Source organism: Clinocottus analis, unplaced genomic scaffold, assembly GCF_023055335.1.
Source record: "Clinocottus analis isolate CAN_PGR_092001 unplaced genomic scaffold, fCliAna1.0.p SCAF_6, whole genome shotgun sequence".
NCBI lineage: Eukaryota > Metazoa > Chordata > Actinopteri > Perciformes > Cottidae > Clinocottus > Clinocottus analis.
Genome location: NW_027176218.1, coordinates 7,013,487 through 7,040,599, shown reverse-complemented (window position 1 = coordinate 7,040,599; position 27,113 = coordinate 7,013,487). Strand labels below are relative to the sequence as shown.

Genomic DNA, 27,113 nt, shown 5'->3' with positions numbered 1-27,113 from the left:
TCAAAGGTTTCGCTGTGTTGGTAGACTTTTACACTGTGATGAACTCCATTAGTGTCTTCACAATAGTTTTTTTTACTAACATTCAAGAAAACTGGAATTTTCATCATCTTTTTCCTGGACCAGAGTTTTGAGTTTGCCCTGAAAAGAATTTAATCATTGTGGTTTAAAACAGAATTGCATAACTGTTTTACTATAAAATGTCTGACAGCAAACATTCAGTCAATGGAATTCAAAGTTATTCCTCATCTCATCCCCTGGATAACCACCCCCATGAGGACGACGAACCACGCACAACCTGTCAGCTATATGAAGCCGTCTTTAAAGAAACCTATTTAGTGCTAAGAATCAGAGTAGTAAGCTTCTCACAATTATTTTCTATTCACAATGAGAAAAGCCTTGTGAGCTGCAAGAAGTGGGTTGTTGCTGTTACGCTTTAAAGCATCAGCTGCAATCAATAACAGCCAAATGTTCCCCCACCCGTAACATTCTTGTCTTTATGGTGGTCTACACATGTGATTTGGATAAAAAAGGCTATTGTGTCTTGTGAGTGAGAGGTTAATCTTTCATAATCTAAAATAAGTTTTGTCTCACAAAGAGACTGTGTTTTCTTTCTAGTGTTGCCTTGAAATACAAGGCGAGTATCGCCTGACCGCTACATCTAAATTGTTTCCTCCTACTTATGAATGTGATCAAGGAATTGAGGTTAGCATTTTAAAAAAGCATAAAAAGAAACATGTAACATTGAAATCAATTGATAAACACATGACTACTTTTAAATGCAGCAGACTCTTCTCTTCCTCTCAAAGTTACAATTTTAAATGTAAAAAAAAATGTCAGACTGTGTTTAACATTAACTGTGTATGTCTGTTGCATTATAGAGGAGCAATAGTTTGTGTGGTCCGTTTGAAATTAATATTCAGAAATTGTAACTTATTCTATCAATGATGTTAGAACAAAAGTTATAATTTGGCCATATTTGGTCATTTTATAGCGGTTCACCAGCAATGTTTGCAATGCATTAGATAAAGATGGGGGACTTGCAGAGGCTGGGATAGTCACTATAGGTCAAACTCCAAAAACCCACATATCCCATAATGCAACTCAATAGAAGTAGATAGTGGATAAGACATTGTACAACAGTGTTGACTGAGTGGTGCTAACTGTAACCAGTGATGCAATCTTCATAGGTAGAGTGGCCCTTTTAACAAAAATGTACTTTTGTCAAAACGAACAAAAAAACACAACAACGTTTTACAGTGAAAACCTTTATTAAGTGTTAATATATTCTTAAAGGAATCTCGTTAATTTCTCTAAGTAAACCTCCTCAATATTTGATAATTGTTTGGTATCTATAGAATATTATTTACACAGGAACATATCCACAGGTGACGCTGGGACAGGCTTTACTAATCCATTTCCACTAGAGTTCACTCCCCAGGCACACCAGTCACTATACATATTACTCCATCTCCATCATGTTACCCTGTATGTCCCAACAAAACAAAGCGAGAAAAGGGAGTTAAAGAGAGAAAAACAGAAAGAGAGAGCCGGAGACAAAGACAGAGACAGACAGATTTAGCTAACCAGCAGGACCGTTGCGTGTCAGGCTGGCATATTGGTTCTTTAGGCCAACTATTACACACAACACATTCACAACAACACTCACAGATGTGCATGCACTCACACTCACTCAGACATGCCCACAGACATCCTTTCACACACATACACACACACATATACACATACAGAAGCACACGCACACAGCAGCTACGAGTCCTGCAGCACACAGTCCAAATAGCCTCCATCACAGTGTAGATACCACAGACTAGAAAATATTAGATTTCTTCTCAAACTGAAGCGCTGTGCAAAGTTAGCTAGCAGGGCATTGAATGGATTTAGTTCAAATTCCTAAAACATCTTTAATATTCACTGTACATACTTTTTAATAGAAGTTTTTTCTCTTTTGAATGATAATAGTCTTATAAAATATCTTAAATATCTTTTTTTCTTCTAGTAAATGAAGAGGAAAAGGGGGTCGGGGGTGAGCAAATGAATAAACTAAAACTTCCATTTCATTGTCAAACTTTACATATGAAACACAACAGATTTACGGCAACCCGATATTATCTAAAAGTGAGAAGTTTCTTCTTTTCACAAATAAAACATGACACACATTCTGACGGTGGTACACACAGCTAAGTGTTAACATAGTTTAATACTTGTAATTACAGAGTTTGTAAATGTTTGGTTTGAATGTACTGTGTGTGTGTTGAGTCGTGTTTGTGCATATGAGTGAGTTGGCGTGTGTGTGCGTGTGTGTGTGTGTGTTTGTGTCTGTGCTCGTATACTGTAGGTGTACAATGTCAACCCTGTGCCTTGTCGGGTAGGTAGTGGGTAGTCCATACATTTCACAACGGAACAACAGTCTCTGCCCCTGCCTTGGTCTATTCAATGTTGTGCAAGGGGTAGGTCTGTTGACACATGTATTGGGCTCCATCTAAATGCTGGGGATGATTTAGGGAGTGCAAGCAAAATGGATGGGCTTTGATGGTAGGCTACACTGGGGTTTTGGCAGGAAGATGTGAAAGGCAGGCTGGCTGTTTCCATAGTATTCCTCTCCTTCATGGACCTGGATGGCCTCCCTCCTCCAAGCTGATGTTGAGGGTTGACTGGTACTTCATGAAAACAGAAATGCAGGAACCTTAAAGAGAGAGAGAGAGAGAGAGAGAGACAGTGTGTTTGTATGTCCTGAAGGCAGTGGTAGAAAGTAACTTTATGCAAGTATACAGCATTTTTAAGGTCCTTTTACTCTATGTCATGCTACTTTAAACCTTTAGTATTAACAATCTAACAATGTAATCATATACCTGCCACAAAAGCTCATTTTCTGCAGATATAGTACATTTGAGTACATTGTACGTTTACTTTTAAATGGAGCACATTTACTCATAAATGGATACTTTTAATTAATCATTGTATCATTTTATAGAATATTTACTTGACAGTTATACTCCTCATAGATTATGATATAATATACTAAATGTATGATAAGATCATACACTGTAATATGGCATTGTTTATTAGATTATTTTAGATAAAGCAAACCAACAGTCTATAGATTGTACAATTGAATTACATTACACTGTTGTACGAGACTAGTGAATATTAAGAAGAAATCACAGTGTGTGTGTGATGGCTTACGTAATGCAATACATTCATTGAAATGTACATATTTCAAGCGCTTGATTATGCTTTGTCCCTACTTACCTAAATATTTGGTTAGGCATTGCCTCCCTCTGTAAAAACAAAAACACTGGGTAAAATATAAAACTGCCACAACAGGTTTTCAAGGTCATGCTATTATTAGACTCACATGTTCACACATTGTCAAAAGCATGCATCCCTCACTATGACTGGTTATGTTGCACACAAACACCAGTAGATGGCATCAGGGAAGAGCTGATGAGTACTGAGTTGTTGTGAATAATTCATAAATAGTAGATTCTTCAAAGCCATAATCTTAGGATTGGTACATCAGTACAAAGTGAAGCTATTTATTGATAATTGTCATAGATTGCTCATTCTCGTCTCATATTTGACATTTAAAGGTATAGTTTGAGATGAGAAAATACAACTTGCACATATCTCATCTGCTGCTTTTATGACTCTGTGACTGAATTTGCCAGCTGCATGCGCAGATGATCAACCATAACACGATGATGTTGCATGTTTACTTATATCATATGAAGAAGGTGGCATTCAAAGCTCCCCCCCCCCACCCCCCTCCCGTTTCTTTCCTTCATTTTCATTCTTTCTCCATCCTTTTGTTTCATGGGTTGCTGGTTGGCCATGCCTGTCTGTGCACCAGTTCGTAAATGAACCAGACAAACTACTCCCATTTCCCACTGGGAGACACACTTGGACCCCGGCCTCTTCAGTACTTCATACATGTGATAGTAATGCATGTACATTACATATGCATGGTCACCAGCGTAAGGTCAGGCCATTATCATGATTAAATCATCACATCCCCTGAGTGTACAGGAGACCTCTGGTGGGAAAGTGAGGCGTGATGCTTGACTGGAGGCTGACACAGTCCTTAGGTCATTGTGCAGTCATACTACAATCGGGAGCAAATATGTGACTTGCAAGATAGTTATGGTTGGATATAATATTCAAAATGTAATTTTAAGGGTACTTCAAAGGTAAAAAAAAAAAACGACAACAAAAAACAGGAATGCGGTTTGTTACCTTATTTGTGATGGCATCTGGTTGAGTTCTTAGTCAACCTTGACTTAATACACGTCACTTGAAAGCAACGATGCCCAGTGACACTGATCTTTTATCTGAATAATAATATTATTATCTAAATATTTTTTCAGCAACAACAAAATGAAACAGTAAAATAGATGGATCATGTTGCTTCTTCTATTTCAGAAGAGTGCACGCTCGAGTCTGTAGACAAAATGGGTTATTTTTTTTATTTATGCCATTTTTAGGTCTGTGTACAATACACAGACGCTTGTTAGGTGCTTAAAATGAGTCCACATGGTTTCTTATTGATGTCTGCTGATCTGATTTCCTTTTTTTATTTTTATTTTTTATTTTTTTACAATAAACCCATTATTCAAAAGCTGGCTCAGGCAGTCCTCTTGGTTATGTTGAAATTCATTTATAGCCTCCTGAATTTAGTTTGTTTCTATGGAGGCTCTATCAAAAGCTCATTACATCAAAACTTTACTTTCACATCTTATGAACACAAGCGTGCAGAGTTTTGCCAGATGAGTGTGTATGTTCTCTCTATGAGGGAACACTTTCTATGTTCAGCCTGGTGGAAAGTTGCATTTTGTGATAAATGCAGTTTATTCTTAAATCAAGCTTTAAGGTATTCTCATTTTTTTTTAAGTGTATGACTTTACCAGCCCGTTATTGCACAAATTGCCATGAGACTATGAGAGTGCATATTTAGAGGGATTTATCTGAAACCACACAGACAAAAACAAGATTACAGACTTTCTACAAGTAAATTAAAATTGAAAATTCAGGGGAATCTGTTTCCAGTTCTAGATACATTTACTCTGTGTGTGTGTGTGTGTGTGTGTGTGTGTGTGTGTGTGTGCGTGTGTGTGTGTGTGCGCGTGTGTGTGAGCGATAATTGTGGAGAAATATGTATGATTTCACTTAATTAACTCCAAGAATAGAAATATACATTTTAGGAGAAAGGTCGCGTAATGATTGAAGAAGCTGTCCTGCACTCAAAATAAATAATTTCAAGTGAATCCCAACATGCTCCTGGAGTGCTCCTCTAAACTTAGCTCTGACTTCCAGCACGGTCCACAGGCGAAGCGTGAATTTCCCAAAGGAGATCAATAAAATATCACATTTGATCAGATTAGACGGGACATACCCTTGCTCTCAGCCAGCAGCTCTTCTGTCATGAGTCCGTCCTGCCGGTTCCCCAGGACAAAGGCCAGGAAGGAGAGGATGAGCGCGTCCAGGATGCCCATAATAGCCAAGATGTAGGCCCAGCGCACTGAGCAGGCCCCCAGGCTGTACTTGTCTGTCTGCTCTCCGCACATCCGCCGAACCTCGTCACTGTCCCAGCCATCAGGATAGATCATGCAACCCAGCACTAGACAGACACCTAGTGTGAGGCAGAGAGGGGAAGAAAGGGTTAAAGAATGATAAGAGAGCTGGCAACATTAGGAGGAAGAGTGGATGAAAGAGAGGGAGGGAGAACAAAGGGTACGAGCAGAACGAAAATGAGTTTGGGCAGGAAAGTGCAGTGTAATAAATGGATAATCAAGGATAATGAGATTTTGTGGGGGAAAGAGAAATAAAAAAGAAGAAAATGCCCGAATATTCTCCTCTCTGGTCATTTTGCTGTGTCTCTATTGCATTTATCATATTGATTTTCATTCCCTCCCTCAGGTGGGAAGCGTCTAGACACAATGAGTGCAAGCGGAAGAGCCGTAAAAACAGCAGTAAACAGCCACAGCAACAGTCAAAGCCAGAAACAAAAGCAACAACAGAGTATTAGAGCGTATAGCTGTTCAAATAATATGACATGTCCTGTAAAACTGTCTGGGATTTGCTCACATTCACGTAGTTCACTTGTTTTGTTATAAAATCTTACGGATGTCTCTTCACTTCTTAGATTATACATTAGATTTAACTCGCTGCTCCTTATTCTCAGTATTTGCCCAAAAGGCAAAATCCCTCTCATCTGCAATTCGGGTCTCTTTCATCTTTAGTTTAGAAGAGATTCTTCTCTGAGGTGATGCTGCGGCAGAATAGCGCAAGAAAAAAAAAAAAAGAAAGCCCACGAAAGCTCTTGCAGCCTTTTTCTTTTACTCTTTAGATTTTCAACTAAGCCTTCCTCATTCTCAGTTTTTGCCCAAGGGGTAAAATCTCTCTCATCTTCAATTTGGATTAGGTTCTCCTTTGAGGTGATGTTGCAGCAGAACAGCAGATGACCTGGAAAAAGAAGCTGACTGCACAATTATCCCCAGTGTATTGCACATTATTAATAGAGCAACACTACCCACTTCTTTATTCCCCCCAAACACTTGCTTGCAATGTTTCCTCCCTTACTGCGGCTTGTTTGGATTTTGGCTTTTGCACTTAATCGAGTCTGCTAATCAAGTAATTTGCATTTTTAAGGACATGCATGTTGCTCACATTGGTGTACTTTGTGTATTTAACTTGCTTATTATTGACCTCAGTTGTATCTTACAACCAAAGGAACAGAACAATATACTCTCTTTTTTGTACACAAGCAGCCCACACACCGCCGTTTGTTACAATACAGTAAAACTGCAGTCTTTAATAGTGCCAAAAGACATCCGGGGGTGTTGAGAGACGTTTCAGTGAGAGAAAGTAAGTAAGAGAGAAATTACAGCACAGTACATGCTGCAGACAAACTGCATACCTAACAGAGCACAGTATCCCCTCGACTCCTCCTCTACCTTCCCCCCATGGCTCGTACTGTGATAACACATTTATATGCACACAGAGGTTCAGAAAGCAAGGACTTATTCTGGCTCAGATGGACAGATGGAAGAGCACTGCAGTGAAATATTCTACTTTAAGCATTTCAGTTTGGGGCTGTCTATTGGCAAGAATCTGGTGATACGATACGTGATATGAAATAGTGATTATGATTCAATACATTGTCTGTAATACGACGAGATGTGAGCAATCTTAGGATTGTATAAAGATGAGGCTACAATGTATTCCCCATATTACAAATACCTTCAATTCAGGATCTACACAGTACCACAAAACTGTTTAATTTTGTAGTTTGTCTTGTTTCCTCTGTCTCCCTGATTGTACATGTGCGTCTCCTGATTGTTTCATTCCCTTCACTTGCCATCAGTAACGCCCGTGTGTCCTCTGATTATTTTATGGTCTACGCCTGTGTTTCCCCTCTCTTATATATACACCTCCTTTTTTGTGCCTGTTTTTTGCGAACTCAAGTAACTCTCCGTCCCACCACAGACGCTCGTGACAAAACACAATACTGTGATACTCAAGTGTATCAATATTTTATTGCACTGCCATTTGGCACAGAACCCATTTATTTTAACATGTGATTAAGAAGCAGAAGGCATTGCCAGATACTGTCACAGAAACATAAAGGTTAAACTACAGCGCTGGTTTTATGAAAAAATAGTGTTTTTGCTGTCTCCATTGAGTCAAAGACAGACCCGTTTTACTCCAGAAAGACTTCACCTGGGGTTGACAGGTTCTGATAGGGCTTCGCTATAATCCGTCACTCGGCCCACCCATATATACCGTACGGCGCCACAGCCTGTCAGATGTCCTCAAGAGTCTAGCTGCTCGCACTTGATTCAGCTCCTGTGTTGGTGTCACGGAGGTTTCGACGTACATTGTTACCAGTGACAGTGAACGGGTCCACCTCCACCTGCATCACATGAAACCAAGTCTCTGTACTTGCCAACAAGTCCCCACAGGACAGTATAGCTGACCGGCTGCAGAGCAGATCCTGATCTAAGTTAAATAGTCACTCTGTTTCTGTTTTTCTTCTCAACCAGCTCCGGAGGGAAATACGTGTCTCCTAAATGCTTCTCTATGTGCACCAGTTACTCGCTAACTGAGCACATACTGTCCAGTTTTTTTTTTTTGTTGGACTTAATCATTTTGAGAAACGTTTTTCACATTGATTTAAAATCGTCATTTGATGCATTGCTGTTATTATAATTGATTGCAGCCGTTTTAAATATCTTGCCATGTTGAAAATATGTGTTCTCATTTTGACGTGTTCTCCATTGGATCTCTGTAGATCTATAAGTCAAATCAGAGAGCAAAGGCTTGCATTCCCAGCAAGAAAGACTGTACCATGTTGATATGGTTATGGTTCTGAGCAATCATGAATAATGTTGCGTTGATATAGATAACTCTTTCCACTTGGACAAATGAGATCCTCCCAACAGTGCTTCTCCCAACAGTATAAATGCTAAGCACATCATGTGGTTTTACGTAACAGCTTTCACTTAACAGAGAGAGAGTGCCATGGCAGACCAAATGCCATTAGATATTTTGTGAGTGAATACACATGTATTTTCTCTTTACTTCATGATGCTTTTACAACAAAGGTAACACAAACTTTTCCAGATCCTTCTGGGTATCTCCTGTACGCGTTTGGCTCGGTTCAACATCATCATGAATATTATATTGCAACTCAGGAGGAGAGAGGAGAGGCGCACAGTGCTCTGGGGCAGGTGAAAGAGAAAGAGAGTTGTGCACTGACAAACGCTGATAGCATCAGGGGACGAAGACCAAAGGAGAGCGAGAGATACAAGAGTCGAAAACAAATCTGTCACAGTCGTGAACGCTGTACGTCATCGACGCTTGTTGTTGTAGAGAAACATCTCTGAGGGATGCACAGGCGAGGATTAAGCCACATATGGAGCTTCTGTTCCCAGAAACAGCTTGTGGGTATAGGAGGAGCACATGTCCCCTCCAAACGTTGTTACAGTAAGTCCACAGTCAACTAGTCCCTTTTCCCTAAAAACCTTTAATGTAACATCATATTGTAGGCAAAGCAGCATGGCGTTTGTAAATATTTAAAATTCTCTTCGGCATATGGGAATTATGAATACATAAATAGCATGGAGATATTAAATTCAATTTCCTCTGGTGCATTCATTCAAATACCAGTCGGGATATACTACTGCAGAGTAAAAGTATACAATCAACAGGAAATGAAAATATCCATCAATACGAAATAAATTGGAGAACAAATTTAACAAATTGTTTATATGTTAAATACAGCATGCGTTATAATGGAAAACAAATAATACATTAATAAACACTTAAAATGGTCGTACAGGTGCTTACAGCTCAGCTTAAGGTGTGTTCAAAACAAATATTAGATGTTGGAAAGTTCCCGGGAAAACATCTTCTCATTATCTGCTTTGCCCACCGATACTGCAGAGGAGCAGAACTTCACGCTGCAGTAATACATGGCGGGCTCATAATCCTGCCAACAGAAATAGCAGCACACCTGACAGAATACAGCTGTCAGTCGTAGACGAGACGAGATATTAATTGACAGCATCACACTACCTTTTCAGCTTTGCCATTCTCTACGTCTCTTTCCTGCTCTTTCTGGAGAGCAGCAGACAGGCACAGAGAGAGGAGGGACGGATTGTGATGAGCCAAGGAGAGGCAGGAGAGATACGGATAGAGAGAGAGAGAAAGAAAGAGAGAGAGAGAGAGAGAAGAGGCCTACGTAGGGTGCCATGCTCCAGCCCCGTGTGTGTGGCCGCCAGCAAATACCTAGCACCGAGCTAACGTCGTGGGCACTGGCTACCATGTGCTGGAGCCCCTCAGCCGAGCTTTTCTCAGCATTGACTGAGCCTCACGTCTCTTTCTCTTGTTGGGAACACTGTGACCATGTCAGCAGAAACCTGGACTGAGAAAAGCTTGTTGGCTACCAGCCCCTTTTGCAGGAGACTGTCGATGGGGCAGATTAGGCGCGAACAGCCCTGCTGGAGTCCGAGGGCAGACCGGCAGATGGAACGGTACGCTACGATGGCAGCAGATCCGTCCAAAGCCTCGTTTGCTCTTTTTCCTAAAGAGACAACTAAATCCCATCGATGCCGACAGAATCCCATTGCCTCCTATAATCTCTTTGTGGCATTTGCAAGTATAGGTGACTGGAGGTCCAATGTGACCTCCGGAGCAGCAGCTTGATTGGATTTGCATATTTTCTTTGCAGACAAAGACAAGGCTTTAATCTATCTCCAGTGCATCTGGCTCATGGTTTACAAAAACACTGTCAATGCAGTGTCAATTCTGCTGAGTGTGTTGTCAACGTGTCAGCATGGCACTGATTTCGCTGGGTGGTAGATGGAAATGCACAGTTCTTTCCATCACTTAGACATATGCAGTGCATCTAAGGAGCCATGAAAGGGGATTTGCATTTTTTTTTTAACTCCCACAGTCCTTTGTGGATTGCATTTTCTCCTCTCTAGCTGTGGCAAACTGAATTATGAATGTACACACATCCCAAACTGCTCGATCTCACAATGCATATAGATCAAAGTCTCGATCGCACACATGCACAGATATACTGGTAAACACACCCCTCTTGAGTAAAATACACACAGTGGCTCAAGTGCTGAGCATCATTTGTCACCTCGCATATAGTGACAAATATCGGTGCTGGTGAGCAATAGAGTGTGTTTACTGAAATGTCATCATGTCTCTGGTGAATGAGCCCACGGCTGGTGAAGTAGCATATAAGGTCAAAACTAAAAGGAAATCGACACAGGCACTCTCAGGACATCTTGGAGTGTTTATCCCATTGGGGCTTAACTATGAATATGCATATGTTTGCGTTCATGAAATAGCTATTGTTACACTCCCACAGGTGAAATAGTGTCCTGGATGTGGGCAAAGTCTTACTAGTTTATTTCAAAGGGTTGTGCAGTCTTATGAGACGCACAAATACATTATTATAACTCACATCCAAAAACAAAAACAGCCTGTGATTGTTCTTAATTGGTTAGTATTGTTATCTGCGACCCCTAAAGACACGGTCCATCCCGATGCCTGTAGTCTGCGTTGCTCTTATACCAGCATTGAGCTCCAGGCAGAGAGACTCCTGCCAGTGCTGAGGCTCAGTGTGACAGCCTGGCTGGGTGTTCGGATGACTCACATTGCTGAGACTGGAGACAAGCAGCCCGAACACCACACTGGAGGTGGGAGGGGGAGAAAAAGCCTCAACTTTTAATGACCGAAAGGTTGGTTCTGCATGTTTTAATGGTTTGCTGTCAAATTAAAATATCTTACAATACTGATCTTGGATGTTGGAGTTTTCTGCAAGCACTTGATTGCACCAAAAAGTATGTTTGTTTTTTTCAAGCTGAAGCATACGAAATGACCTAAAGAAACAGTTTTGCTGCTTGTTGAAGCTTATCTCCTACAGAGCTGCAGGATACGTGTTAATATTGAAACTCTATTCTCTCTATTCTTGGTATTATTGACCATGTGCAGGCATAAAACGTTCTGCATAGAAGTACAATTTTTTTGTCTTTTTCTGAATTATCTTAATGGAAAATCACCAGTTTTACATAAAACTTAGACAAGTCTTTAACGGCTTTAACAAATATGAGTCCCACACAACCAAAGGAACTGAGCTAGTTGGAAGTTTTTATCACCTTTTCATATCAAACTTATATGTTTTTTCCGACTGTCCGGATACAACAAATCACTTTTCAATCAATTTCGGATCGACTGCATCCTTTTCATATTTCTCTGCTACCAAGGGAGCCTCAATGCTTCATGTTATAGGCTCTTCAGTGTTTCTGCTATTCTTCTGGCTGGCAGGCTATTAATTATGTAGGCTTCCAGAATCATGTCTGTGATTGCCCTTCAAAATATAATTCTCATAACTCAATACAGAAAATAAGGTTCCTGCTTCACCTCGAGAGCTACTTCTGTGAGATGTACGAACTCAAAGGAGAGGGTATAAAATGAGACTGATTAACCTGATATTTCCAATGGCCAGTCCAGACTCTAATGATGTGTGGGCGGCATCAACCTCCTCTTCTTCACACAGGCTCCAAAGTCGAGTCGATGAGTACCAAAGGAAGACGGCCAAGGACAATGACAGTGATCTACCATAATTGCATCCTGATAAATGGGGCAATTAAGAGTGTATGATCTGTATAGTGGAACTAAATGGAGTGTGAAAACGTGTCACCACTGAGGTCTGCTTCTCCCAAATTGATGGGGTTGTAAGAGAACAACAGAAAGAGGGTTATAAATGTGAGAATAGTGCAATAGAAACTGTGTCCTGTGTTACTTTGTTAGTGTTGTAACACATGTCAATGGATGTGAAAATTAAAATAATGAGACACATTTGTTTAGACAGCTGGCAGGAAAGAAACTTAAGACGGTTCTCGAAAAAATATATTTTCTAAGTGTCAGCGATATGGTGGAAAGTAGAGCAAGATAAACTTTAAAAACTGTCTCCAACTATCTCTCCTGGAAGATGAGGATCATGCTTCTTGAGATGAGCTGTCCACAGTCTAAATCTATTTCCATTCATGCTTCGGTTGCTGGCAAAACCCAGTGTTAGCTGGAGGGTTGCAAGAAGCTTCCAGGCATCTCCTGCATCCCTTGCTGTCAACATCTTCAGCAATGTTCTGCACAACGAGCACATAATGCCCACAGCTTACCTATCAATTCAGTTTAAAGGATTTGGAGAAGCAAAACAAGGCTTATTTCATTAAATCATCTGTATCCTCTACCAGGACAAGTCTTGGAAAAACTTTCAAACCATCTTGCAATACTGCAGATAATCTTTCCGCATGTACATTTAGCATATCTTAGCATACCTGCAGGCTGCGTGAAGCACTCTGACTCTCACAATAAGGAATAAAACAAAGCAAGAAGGAAATCTTCAGAAATACAATTTTCTTCAGAACAAGTGGTCTGATCCAAAAAAAAAAAGAGAATACCCAACAGGAGAGGGTGATTCATTCAAACATGCAGGTTTAAAAGTCTCAGCAAGTAATGTGAAAAGTGGTTACTAGGATATCTCTCGCGCCATCTGTCTGTCTGTCCATCCCTTCTACCGGTCTCATCTTTTGTGGTTTATCATCTTCACGGTAGAATCCTAGTTTGTATCTTTTTGAAATCATGCAACTTTGGCCAAATGGTGTATATTCAGACAGCGTGCATGTGTGCTCTGACTCTTAATGTCCGCACAGACCATCCGCTGAGACGGCACCTCACTGTTACACATTGATTGAAGTTGGCGTTAGAGAGGAGAAGAAGCCGCAAACGCCTCCAAGATAAGCAGGACGTGGAGTAGGAGAGACACCGTGCGCTCTGAAATTATCGAGTGATTGCACCCAAGTGATATAAGGCTGACACAAGAGCGAGGCATGTGCCTCTTCAATACATGTAGCACTTCAGGTTTCACGCAGAGGTCGGGATGCAAAGGTAGCGGGTAAAGGAAGGGGGAGAGAGAGAGGATTTGAGTGGAGCGTAAACCGCAGTGAGCAGGCTGGGGTGGAGGGCTTATGTAACAGGTCCAGATGCAGCCTGTACCTTCACAGAGGATAATGATTGGCAAGGGCAACGGGGATCAAAAGAGACCTTTGAATTTTCTGTGAAAATAGTGGCTTGGCCACCGGTTCAGGGGCAAACAGCCACGGCTTGGGCTTCTCTCAGGACAGACCGCAAGGCTCCGGCTGAGCACCAATGATGTAGCAACATTCGCAGGGAAAATGTATAAAAATACGAGGAAAAAACATTAAAATGCAAGATGTCATAAATCCTCCCTCCAGACACCACCTTCGAATGACATGACATCATTGATGCAACACATGATTGCTTCACAAAATGCAGTTTTTGCGACAGAAGTCACAGTAAACATGACACACAACTAAACTAAAACAGAAGGGCATTTTTAAAAGTTGCATTCAGGAGGAATGCAAAAAATGCAAAAGGCTGGACTGACTATGAACTACTGTCACTGAAATAAGTTCATGTTTTACTTTTGTATGCTTTTCGTCTACAGTGGTAGAAGAAATATTCACATTTTTCAAGTAAAATTAGTAATACCTCCGACAAACCTTTTTTTTTCTACATAGGTCACGGTGTCCTTCCCACCCTGTGGAATAAATCAAGAGTCTTCCCAGCCGGGGCTCTGGCCCGAGCCAGGCCACCTCTGAGATCACAGGGTTTAACACAAATCTATGGAGCACACCCTGCAGGGCTACTGGGACACAAAACACAGGGGAGTCATGGTGTTGGGTTGGCTGCAGTTTGTATTGCACAGCACTACACCCAACCTCACAAAGTGCGGACTTGTTAAACATCACTCATTTGCACCGTTTGATGTCCAAAAACATGATCTCAGACTTATTCTGAGTTAAAACAGGAGCACACTGCCATCCAGCAAAATCTCTTGAAAAGCCATGGTATGTCTTACTGGAAAGGCATATGGACAGTACATGCATGTAAATTAGCTTGTTTTCTAGATGCAAGTTGCATGATGGTGTGTGTGTGTGTGTGTGTGTGTGTGTGTGTGTGTGTGCATATCCATCATCCGTCCTCTCCACCTGCTACCCACCATCAGCAGTGACTGTGAGCAGCATGATGGTTCCCCGATGCCTCCAGCTGGCTATAATTAGATGGTTCAACAGGCTGTATGTTTTTCCAATTACAAAAATGTAGTGCTGGAAGGCTGTTAATGCAGGTTGCAGGTGATCTGAAAACACATTACCTGTGTAGACGTGAGGAAAACTGTCAGGGAAGCGTGACTGATTGTTCTTCGTTTTGCGATTGTAAATGAAACTGCGGAATCGGTGAGACGGGATAAAAGACAGACAACCCGCTCAGACAGAAAGGGAGCAGAGGAGATTCACAAGTACTCAATAGACCTTCACTGTCTCGCCTGCTGCAAAGGTGCCATGTGTGTGTGGATCGGTGCACAAGGCAGTGTCGTGCATCCAGTTGATTTGATTGAAAAACAGGTTGTGGGTCAGCACATTAAGTTGCAGCGCTGCTCTGAAAAGAGCCAGCGAGAATACAGATTGGCGCTGCAATTTACCCGACTTCTCTTTCCCACTTGACTTCCACTTCCACCTACCTCAGACGACCAGGGTGGGTTTCAGCCAAAGATTTCTGAAGCCTACTTAAGTTTTATATGTAAGTTCGGTGACAAAAGCCACGCCCCTGATACAGCACAACGGACCTGCTCGCTTCCCCGTTTACTCAGTTTCTACATTCCTCCCCCTTTCACTCCCATCCTTCCATCCACATCACTCAACCCTCATCGCTTACCTTTCACCCCTTCATTTTAAGACGCCAATGCCTTCTTAGGTTTTGTTTGCTGTGTCACTCACATTAGGAGCCCTGTTTCTAAGTATCTCATTGACAAAAAGTCACAGAAATAGGTTTCTTTCTCAGTGCTTTAGAACAGCAAGAAGGTCCTCCCGTCACAGGCTACAGTTTGGACGTTACAGTCTAGCGTTCATTGAGGTACCAGGATATCGTCCATTGATAAAATTGGGCCAATTCACACTACACATTCTGATCAAGGAACACTCAAGAAGTTAATTTAAAAGGCCAGTGCTAATTTGATGATCAGATTAGAGATGTTTTCTGGAATTGGTAGGCTCTAAAGAATAAAATCTGACCATTACTTTTGATGAAGCGGTGCAATGTGAACTTAAATCTAAAGAGTAAACAGATGAGGTACAGCGTTGGTCGGTGACATTAAGTTCAAGTGAGTAAACTAAATGCAGTTACCACGCAGAAGCTCATTCAAGGATGAACGACACACAATATCGGTAAGTCATTTGAAGATGAAACAAATGCCCTATTGTGGTCCAAGTTAATACATAACTTTGAAAAAACATTTTCAATTTTGGGATTATAGCAATTGTAGACCATTTTATTAGGATGCTGTATGCTGCAGCATAACGTTGTTTGTGTTTGGCAAAAGTTGTAATTCAACAAACAAAAAAAGTGAATTAATGTATTGCAGACAAAGGATGTGCATGTCTTTTCCTCATAGAAAAAACAGAATGTTGTGTAGCTTTTACACACAGGAAGCACAGCAACACGCAGAAGTAACAGAATCGCCCTTTTCCTCAGTCAAGCACTAATCGGCCTTGAAAGGCCAGATATGTTTCCAGACAAAAGTGCTCACTTGCAGCATTAACTCTGGAGCGCTGGCACACACTTTTCTGTTTAACCTGCTGCAGTGAAAAGTGCAGCTCTATGACAGCGGCTCTCGTGCTGAGCGCCACCACTTTCCACCCCTGCATTCAACTAGGCTTCAATGTTCCTCTCAGAACAAGCCTCTCAATAGAGCTAATGGACCATGGCAGTGATAGCGACAGAAACCCAGATAACGAAACTCAGAGAGAAAGAAAGAGATGACCCAAAGAATCAGTATGATCCCTCTGAGCTTTTTTATCTGATCTGTACTCCGTCTGTTTCCAGACCTTAGACTTCACTCTCATATGTTATCTCACAGTTATTTTTCTCTGTTTTGTCATCTCTGCTTTTCTCTTAATCTCCCCACTGACTTTCCTCACCAGTGTCAGGTCAAGACTGTGTTGTCTTGATCCCTATTGTTTGATCTTCATCCACCTTTAGCTCATGACGGCCCCATTTTCTGGCTTTACTTTACAAAGAGATGGACAGCCGCAATTGCCCTTTCCAATAGTATGCATGCAGCTGACTGAGAGCGGCTCAGATCGGACACAACACGTAAATTGAAGACATCTCCTTAGGGAAAAAATTGAATCGACAAAACTAATAAATCTTATGACTGCACAGTGAAATGGTTTGAGCATAAAACCCTCCCTGCATTAAATAAATCACATAACTGTAAGTCATGTGGCATTAGAGAAACTACAACCAGTTTTGCATCAAAGGGTCATCAGAAATAGACTTGCCAGGAGTGGTTCATCAAACAGATGTTGCAGAAAGCACACACGTGTGCACAATCTAGGCATGCCTAAAGTATCAACTAAAGACATCAACAGAGAAGCAGAGGACATGTCTGAATTCATTTAAATATTTGTCTTCCCTATGAATTCTAAAGTAACCTTTTGCTGACTTTACAAGCCCACATCTGGCTTATTCACAGATATGACTCACATCATTTTGAGAAGAAACAGAATCCTACAAATATAGAAAAGGGCTGGCAAACGGGGTATAAAACTAAGAAGTAATTATCATTAACCTTCTTCTTTGTTAATTGACTTGCAGACCCCTGAAAAACTCCAGCCACAGGACTGAAAGGATGGAGAGACAAATGGACAGCACACACTGTACTCACTGGAACAAGATCATGAAAAGAAAATAAGGAGGAGAGTTCAGGAAAAGGAATGAAAAGAGAGTGGAATTTGAAAAAACACAGAGGTCAAAATGAGCAGATGAGATGCACAGAAGGGTGAAATTGTGTGGAAGTACCAGAAAGAGATAAGGTAAACGAGATTGTGCGTCATGCATCTTGTTGAGCTTGGCTTAGCAGGGGGAAAAAAACACATTTACATCTGCATGCCATGGACGTGAGCAGATGTGCAAATGGAAATAGCTCTTGAGAGGTAAAAGAAGCTACTAGTACATCACAGGAAGGATGGACACAGGACCTTTTTTTTGCACTCAGCTTTCTTTGGCTGAGGCTGAGGTAGACATTTCAAGAGTTCAAATGTTTTCTGGTGGTAAGCTTTGTCATTAAATATTTAGCATTTCTTTTTACCTGAGCTTCATAGAAAACATTTTCTTGGAGACATGGCTCCACATCCTCAACCCACGGATATTTGTGAAAGCTGCTGCAAGTTTGGCATCACTTAAATGACATATATTTGGCAAGTTATGCACATATTCCAAAGTTGAATATTGGGTCAATACAATACTTCAAATAGATGGATTGGGTATCGGAGACAATGGGGCCGATCTATTGAATTAAATTACGGACTGGAATTTGCATTTCCAGTTTTTCCTATTTTGTACAACAATAAAAAGGTTTGCACTTTATATTATTTTCCAAGTTGCTTGTGTACGATTTAAAATCAATCACAATCATTTTGTTAATTTATATATCTATGTATGAATTTGTTATATTTTGTTTGACAATGTTCGTAAAACTGTATTAAAGTCAAGTCTGTTGCTTCACACAAAAATAATCACCTCAGTGTCACATAGAGTGAGATACATCATATTAATCAAACACTGGGATCAACTCGGTACTCGGTATCGGCTGATACTGAAAAATCAGATCGGTGCCAACCTTATATGTGACGCCTTGATATAGAGTTAGTGTATCTGAAAAGCACTTTATTTACTGTTGCTTCAACTTTTTCAAATCATATCATTTCATCATATCAACCTGTCTGTCAGCAATATAGACAAGGGTTTCTCATTCTCTTTTTCTCTTGCAAACACACACACACACACACACACACACACACACACACACACACACACACACACACACACACACACACACACACACACCATTTTGGCCTGTCATTTACCACTATAATATTGATGATTTGTACCTCCCTATGAAAACATCAGGTGACAGTAAGGGGCCCATTACAGATGCCAGTGGGCCACCTGTCCTCCACAGTGAAGACAGTGTGAGTTTAACCTTCAGCGAAGCTTAATGAAGTTTGACAATGCTAAGCAGACAGGCTCCCTCATTAGACATCCCTGCGACATCCTGCTGTGGCCAGGATCTCTCCTCTTGGCTTTCTCTTTCATCTCTTCGCTACAGAAGCGCAAAGCCTGGCGGTCTCCTCATTATACAGGCTTATTGCATTAATTCAGCCCAACATAACACACTGGGCTGGAGCCGGTCCAAATGATCGCCCCTCATTTGTGTTGGTTGGGAACAGGAAGCCCGCTGCTTCGACCACTGGGTTCAGGTGAGCAGATGCGATGTTTGGCAACGTTTGGACTTCTTTCAGATGTTGGAGGTCTCCACTCACACTGGATGTCATCAGCTCACAGTTACACTGACAGCTGAACCCATGACCTCGACAGCATTACCCTTAACACTTCTAACTCTAGCACACAAACACACCCACACACACCTGCTGGCAGCAGATAGACTGCAGGTCATACAAAAAAAATCAGTTTATACTTTATATTTGTCTGTAGCTGTACCTCTTAGGTGTAATACAACTAGTATAATCATGCATTAAGTGCATCGCTGATGTGGTCACGCAATTTCATATGTCATATATCTTTTTTAAATTCTGCATTATATTATCCAGATACATTATTTTTGACCAAGAATAAAAAGAGATACGCGTTTTTCCGAGATTTTATCGGTGCACTTATGTTGTGGGGCTGTATTAGGAGAAAGCGTTATGATGACAAATAAATAAACGTCAAGACACCAATGTTTCTGTATTGATTTTTTTTTTCACATTGCATCAATTTATTTGGAAAAAAACATGGTGTCTGCGCAGCCAAGTCCAATTTCTGTTTGAATGACACATTTAGATCATTACACCACATTGAAAGGAATGCTGCGAACAACAACAACACACACACACACGCACACACACACACACACACACACACACACACACACATGCACACACACACACACACATGCACACGCAAACACACACACACAATGTTTCTGTATTGATAAAACGCAGACTGGCTAAAGGCACAATACATGTTCCAAGGTCAGTGGAGATGGCAAAAAAACATTGAAAAATAAACTACAGTCAATGTAGATTGGTCACTTCATGGCCAATACAAGGCCTGGTCATTACGGTCAATATCCAGCCTAATTGGCCTAAATGGCTCTCGAAAAAGTGAAAAAAATCGTTCAGGGCTAAAAGTGAAAAATAATCAAGGTTTTCAGTTGCAGATGCTTGACTTATATCAGCAATATTTGCAAATGCTAGTATAACAGGATGTTATCAAATAAGGTGATAAACTACACCTGTAGCTTAAATACAATCAATGTCCTCAGCAGCACTTCAGCACCATGGACAGCACTGTGTGTTCAGCAGTGTTGGCTGACAGCTCCAGAAGAGATCACTGGACACTGTCTGCTTATCTTCTCTCTTTGGCTGCACCCACTGACAGTTCATGTCTCTAATCAACTGATTAATCAACCACTTTAAGGCTTCCCAAAACATCATGCCAGAGACCTTATCACAAAGAAATCATGCTCCTTAGACACGTCAGACATACTGTCTCTTGGGCCCAGCATTTAATATGAGATAATATTAGCTTGTAAGTGTGTTTGCGGTTGCTGGGAAGATAACGGTGCAATGCTGTCATACCTATGCCCGCCCTGCATGTTGTGAATACGGCGACAAAATATCAACCCTCTGTTTAGGGTCCTCTCCCAGCCCCTGCGTCCCACTGTCGGTGCTACGGAACGGCACTATACCTGATGCCGCTTGCATCCAGCCGCAGATCTTGTACACGGTGGAGGTGCTGAGGAGGAAGAAGAGACTGAAGCAGCCGATGCAGGAGCAAACCAGCATCATGGACATTCCGATAAGGAAGGAGGCGGCCTTGAACGCGGTGGAGGGGATAGCGGCGAACTCAGTGAAGGTTCCCTGGCAGGCCAGCTCTCTGGCGATGCCGTCTCCGACGCAATAGTGGAAAAGGCCGAAGTAGCCGGCCTGCGGCGTGTTCACGCCATCCCCGATCCAGTACGGCTGAGAGAAGATGGTCACGTTAACAATACCGAACAGGATAGTGAAGATGGCCCATAAAAGTCCGATGACGCGGGAGTTGCGGACGTAATTGGTCTGGTACAATTTCGCAGCTTCTGCAGACGGTAGCATTGATGCGGCAGATCCAGGTATCATTTTACGTAATCCCGAAGACTAAACGAGTGTTGCGATCTGTCCGAGCACAGAGCGAGGACTTAGCATCTATCGCACGAGCCGTTTTGCAGAATCATCTCCCCCCCCCCACTCCACCCTAGAAAAAAAAACACACACACACACACACAGCGAGAGCAAGCGAAGCAACCTATGCCCGTGCAACTGCAGCACAGCAACATCTGTCAGGCGCGAGCAGCTCGTGACGTCGCATCCTACAGCCAGGCGGTGAACCGGAGAGCAGCTGAAGCAGAGCGCGCTTGAACCCTCGATGCGACCGATAACTCTGAAAACTCAACGACTGACGGAAACAGAAACGCGCTGCTTCCCTCTGGCTCCGTCTAGCCGTCAGACGTGCGCATCGCTGCTGCAGCGCGTCGCTCACGGATGCCCTTGGAAAAATAAGAAGAAGGGAAAAAAAAATCTAAAACAGAGATGTGTTATTCACCCCTCGGATGTAAGACAAGGCCAAATATAGATCGCAGCAGACTGACGAGCGTTTTGTGTTACTCCTCTGAATGTGGTTGCCTCAACGTAAATAGCATGGATGCAATTATGACCGCAGCCAACAATAATAACCATTCACACAAGATACGAGATTGCATTGTCGGGTTTATGACAGCACCTCCGGGCTGTTTGTGATGCTGGCATGTCAGAGTGGGAGGGGCACTGACGGTGGAGACGCAGAGGCAGCCCGCGATGCGCGCGTGTCTATCCGTGCAAGCAGAGGCACACACACACACACACACCCTCTGGGTAACGCTGCGTCAACCACAACAACAACAACAAGAACGAACTGACAACATATCTTAAATATGCTGAAGAGAAACCAAAGAGGTGGGATTCTGTCAAATCACGGGGAGATCCTGTCAAATTCAGCAGGCTATCTGTTTGGGTACCTGCCGTGTGAACGCGCGCATGCTTTGCAGCCAGGAGGTTATGTAACACTGAAGAAACTGCTCATACTGACCTGAAAAACAGGCTGAATTCATTGGGTAGTCGGTACTTTTTTTTTCTGATGATGATGATGACGTAAATAAAATGAGTGTCTGTGCAAAGGCTTTGATCCCGAAGTGCTTCTCTTTTTTTTCTTTGAAGGAAGTGAAAACCAGTTATAATTCTGCCACCATTTCCAGTTCTAATAATAGTGGTTGTTTTTTTTATTTTTGTCATGCGGGTTAAGCCTGGACATAAGACATTGTTGCAATGGTGAACAAAAAAGAATATTCTTGAATAAAACATATTCATAATCTTTGTCTCCTTACCCACATCAACGCTGAAATTCTGCCACAAAAACTATAAACACAATTTATTGAACGTTTCTGTCATGCAAACAGAAGAAGACAACTGAGATAGTGTAGTTAAAATATCACCCTGAACTCATTATATAAGAAATACCCATTTCAAACAAGGCATACTCATAAAGCCACCATTAAAGCAAAGAAATGGAACTGGAACATTACTTTTGACTTTTGGTTGCTTGTAAAAACAACTAAACGACGTTTGCACTTTTGTTACATTTTACACTTATGACTTGGATGATTTTTCGTGGATTAAAAGTGTTACGTCCTCGTTATTTCTCACCACATTGCAGGAATTATAACTATGCCCAGCTAAGATGCTGCTCAATACTCCAAACAAATGTCTGTCAGATGCGTTGTCCTTATTTTTGCTTATCCATCAGCTGGCTACGCTGCGTGATCAGTTGCTCATGAGTTTCCTTGAAGGATTTACTGTGAAAGTTCAACACTGACACAAACACAATTGAATACAAAGTAGGCCAGCTTTTAGGGAGTCACTCTGGATTGTATGTGTGAGTCCACAGTGTGGAGGTTTAAGTATAATTGTATATTTAATGCAGGTTGTAGGTAAGATAACTTGGTTTGTTGCATCAAAGCTTTCGTCTTTGAAAATTGTGAGCAAGATTTAAACATGCGTGGGAAGACCAAGGGGTTCAATGCCTTTTTATGATGACGGGCTACATATTTGCTTCTGATATCTCGTAAGTTAGAAGTATAAAGGTCGACAGTGTTCTGTCTTTGCTGGACACGCTGTGAGTAGGGTTTGAACCTACGCGGGGAGACCCCATTGGATTTCAAGTCCAACGCCTTAACCACTCGGCCATCACAGCTGTTGGGACATGTCAGTACCACTGTTGTCCACAGGGACCGCCAAAGTCAAGGCAAACTTGAAGTTCGTAGTTGGAGGTTTAAGTATAATTGAGTATTTAATAAAGATTGTTGGTAAGATAACTTGGTTTGTTTTATCAAAGCTTTAGTCTTTGAAAATTGTGAGCAAGATTTAAACATGCGTGGGAAGACCAAGGGGTCCAATGCCTTTTTATGATGACGGGCTCCACATTTGCTTCTGATATCTCGTAAGTTAGAAGTATAAAGGTCGACAATGTTCTGTCTTTGCTGGACACGCTGTGAGTAGGGTTTGAACCTACGCGGGGAGACCCCATAGGATTTCAAGTCCAACGCCTTAACCACTCGGCCATCACAGCTGTTGGGACATGTCAGTACCACTGTTGTCCACAGGGACCGCCAAAGTCAAGACAAACTTGAAGGTCCTTGTTGGAGGTAAGTGTTCTTTTAAATAAATGTTCTTTACTTGAAAAAAAACAAACACTTTTCACTTTCAAATGTTAATTCAGAAATAGTCCAGCGAACCATTCCTACAAAGAAACATGATCGGCTGAAGGAACTCATCTGAAGCTTGAAGGCTTTGACCGTTTCAGGTTTTCTGTTATTTTCCTTATATTCTCCCATTAATTCATGGTTTTCAAGCCACCTCTCCTTCAGCTCATTTATTCTCGACCACTTCAGTTTCTCACAGCTCTCCTCCTTTAAGAATCTTTTCTGACGGCTCCTGTTGGAAGCTGCACTCCTCAGTATCACATGTATTGTTTAATTGTTTTAAAACCTTGCTATCTCTATTTCGTGTCCCCAATCGCTTTCGTCCACATCATTTTCTCATTCTCATCCGGGGCTTTTTACATAATTCTAACACATAGTTAGATGTCTAGTCTTTGACTGCAGGCTTGTCTAATAGATAGGCTTAGTTGTACTTGCATGAATTGCTGATTTAATATGTATGTCACTGCAAAATGAGATGAAGAAAATGTTTTTGTAGAAATTATAGTTCTCTTCTTTACTTGGAGACATGCACTGTCCCATTATTTTATGATACATTCACATGACTTCTACACATTCCTGAAGAAATAGAATTATGTGCATATGGCAGCTTTTCATTTTAGTTAGATTTTATAATGTAATACATACATGTTTAATGTTTCAAGAAACGTTACTTAGAACACTACATAAACTCAAAATCCCTGCTCGACTCAGTGATTGTAGCACTTCATCTGACCACCATGGGTCAGTGTCGCCTCGCGTTAGACTGTGGTACAGGCTGGCCAAAGGACAGGATCTAAGGAGGACTCACAAATGTGTAGTGCTGCACCAACGCTTTCATAAAATATTCCTTGCGCTGTGAATATAAAGTACCAGAAATGTCCAGTTGTGTCGTATTGTGTTACAATGTTGTTGTTTTTTTAACTTTAGCTTGATGTACAAAAGACGGCAAGATGCTCTGAAAGATAATTCATGATGTCACTAATCTCTTGTAATCTATTGTTTGATCCCTGTGGGAGTTGAGGCCCAGTTTTAAAGGTCATGCCTCTCATGCTCTGTGCCCTCTGGACCGCAGCCTCACTGAGCCCGGTGCGGTGCAGATATCAGAATAACGAAGAAAAGAAAGCATATGGAAATCAGCTTCTTCATATTTTTTGTTTTGTTTTTGGGAAGCAGTTTTCCTGTTGTAGTGCATTGGTGATGACCAGTGACCCAGAGTGCATGTAGATAGTATAACCGATTGAAGTCATTACTAAGTCACGATGTACCATGATTTAACATCATTCAAGACATATGTTTAGGTTAGCTTTGCCTGGTTTTGGCTCATGAGAAAAGTATTGTCACACTTGCTTGGGGCTTCCTCAGTTGAACTAGAATATTCCAGGAGAAATAAGCCACTGGACTGAGACGAGGCCAGAGAAAAGAAAGGATGCAGTCCCAGTGTGTACTGTGGCAGTGAATTGGTCGATGTCTTCTTGAAAAACAAGGAGATTTTGGAGGCTATGCTGGGACAGAAGAGGGAACAGTGCTCGCGAGAGTTGTAGAGAAAGAATGGTTGGTAGAGGATGAGAGAGATCGGCCTTCATATGTTTTGGGATGAAAGATTGGCTTGTTTGTGTGTGTGTGTGTGTGTGTGTGTGTGTGTGTGTGTGTGTGTGTGTGTGTGTCAGTGTGTATATGTTTGAGATTGAGAGACTGAGTGAATGCCAAAGAGAGAAAGCCTGGGTGTGTTGAGATAAGCATGGGTTGTTGGAAGGTTGTTGTTTTCCAGGCACAATATGTGCGTATATATGTGTGCGTGTGTGTGTGTGTGTTTGTGTGTGTGTGTGTGTGTTTGTGTGTGTTTGTTGGTATAAATGATTGTTTTTGTGTGTTCACATAACGGTTATGACTAGTAGTTGAGTAGATATATGGGACTGCACTCAGTTTTCTTTTAGAAATGTCGACCCAAAGTGGCGCCACTTCCTCTCTTTCTCCGTTTGCTGCTCTCTCTTTTTTGTCGTTTCCTCCATCAGTATGGGGTAATTATGTGTTTCAAAGTTTCTCCACTGTTTTTACTTTTTTAATGTGGGCTAAAGTGGCTCTTATCTTCATCATGCTGGGAATGGCGCCTGTTTCCAAAGTCTTGCTGCCATGCAGTCACAACTCACTCCACCACATACACCCTGTGCTAAGACTTGATTTGTTTTTCTGTGATGCTGGATGGCAGAACTATGTGGGTTTGACCATCTGTTCATTTGTATTTCATTCACGAGGAGGACATGCAATCTATGTTACTATGCTGGACTCAAATTTACAATCTGGACAGTAGATTGAATCTTTTCAATTGGAAAAGTGAAGTTAACCATTCCACAATTTTGAGTAAATTGAGTGAAATCCCATATAATTCAATGAGAACAACCAAAACAACCAGTGACAATTAAGCAGGAGTTCATCCGACAGATGTGTAAAAAAGGAATATGAAGGAAAACATGTTACTGGATATATTGTTGCAGCAAATCCCCACTTTTGAGAGGCAATGACGACCAGATCTTTGACATTTTTGCATGATTAAATTACTGAAGCAATAGATAATCAAAATGATTTTCTGTCAACTAATTATTTATTTAACTCCTTCTTTACAGCTTTTATCCAGCATTCAGCATAGAATTTACATCCCACCCCTAGTTTAAAGTCCGATGTTATTTAATTTTCTGACTTCCAAAGAAAATGAATGGTAAAATCTGACAAAAATACAAAGTGCCGATAGTTATCTTCTCTGGTATTTCTTCTCATAGTCATCAAATCAGATGGTATTGGCTCTACAAGTATAACCGTTAATTTATATATTTTTTGGTAAATCCTTGTCTGTACTTAATATTTTTTTCCCCCTAAACATCAAAACTGTCTTGTGGTGTTGTTAATGCTCAATCACCAGCAGCCTGCTGTGAGCAGACTCACAGCCTCAATGCATGAAAGGGCCGGTTGGATTGTCAGGAAGTTTCTGGACTTTTGATTTCCCAGTTGAAACTCAGCCTCGTCTATTGTAGAGGTGACCCCCACTGAGTCACACAAACACTCCCTCGCAGACTGTTTACCATCACAATGCTGACACTGGAACTTTCCCTCGCTGTCAGGAGGACTCATATTTATGTATTTTCATTGTAATTACATGGCAGTGTTTTTATATTTCCAAAATGCCCTTGTTTTCTACCAGTGGCGCTTTTCAACCACGACCGCAGATCAAACTGAGCTTCTGCCAACACTTTGCTTCCCGAGCCGCTGAGACTAAAACCCGCCAGTAAACAAAAGATAAAACACCCAAATGAAAGCTGGAGAGGGAGCAAAATCCACACAATGAGAGGGGTTGTTGAATAGTGGCGGGAGTGTATGTGTGTGTGTGTGTGTGTGTGTTGGCTGGTGTCGGAATTTGTTGATTACAAAGTCGAAAATGTGTGTATGTGTGTGTGCGCGCGTCAGTGTCTCTCAATGTGTTTTTGTGTCTACTATTTAGTCGAATTATCTGCAATGTTTTGATAGCCTCAACTGGCAAATAGTTTATTTAGCATCTATTTCAGAAGAAATTGTTCCTGGAAAAGTTGTACATTTATGGGTAAAAATAGAAACT

The 27,113-nt window shown here is 41.4% G+C and overlaps 1 protein-coding gene and 2 non-coding genes across 3 annotated transcripts; all 3 read right to left on the bottom strand.

The window, feature by feature from the left end:
- Positions 1-1,261: 1,261 nt before the first annotated feature.
- On the bottom strand, positions 1,262-21,736 carry LOC137803856 (LHFPL tetraspan subfamily member 3 protein-like). The gene is made up of 4 exons (XM_068602655.1): positions 20,429-21,736; positions 5,408-5,644; positions 3,268-3,296; positions 1,262-2,701 (listed from the first exon to the last, which is right to left on the bottom strand). Exons 1-3 carry the CDS (start codon positions 20,853-20,855, stop codon positions 3,280-3,282), a joined length of 681 nt encoding a protein of 226 aa, XP_068458756.1. The 5' UTR covers positions 20,856-21,736; the 3' UTR covers positions 1,262-2,701; positions 3,268-3,279.
- Positions 21,737-22,919: 1,183 nt separating this feature from the next.
- On the bottom strand, positions 22,920-23,001 carry trnas-uga (transfer RNA serine (anticodon UGA)). The gene has a single exon. It is a non-coding gene; the product is annotated as a tRNA-Ser (tRNA).
- Positions 23,002-23,294: 293 nt separating this feature from the next.
- Positions 23,295-23,376, bottom strand: trnas-uga (transfer RNA serine (anticodon UGA)). Its single transcript has one exon. It is a non-coding gene; the product is annotated as a tRNA-Ser (tRNA).
- Positions 23,377-27,113: the final 3,737 nt, after the last annotated feature.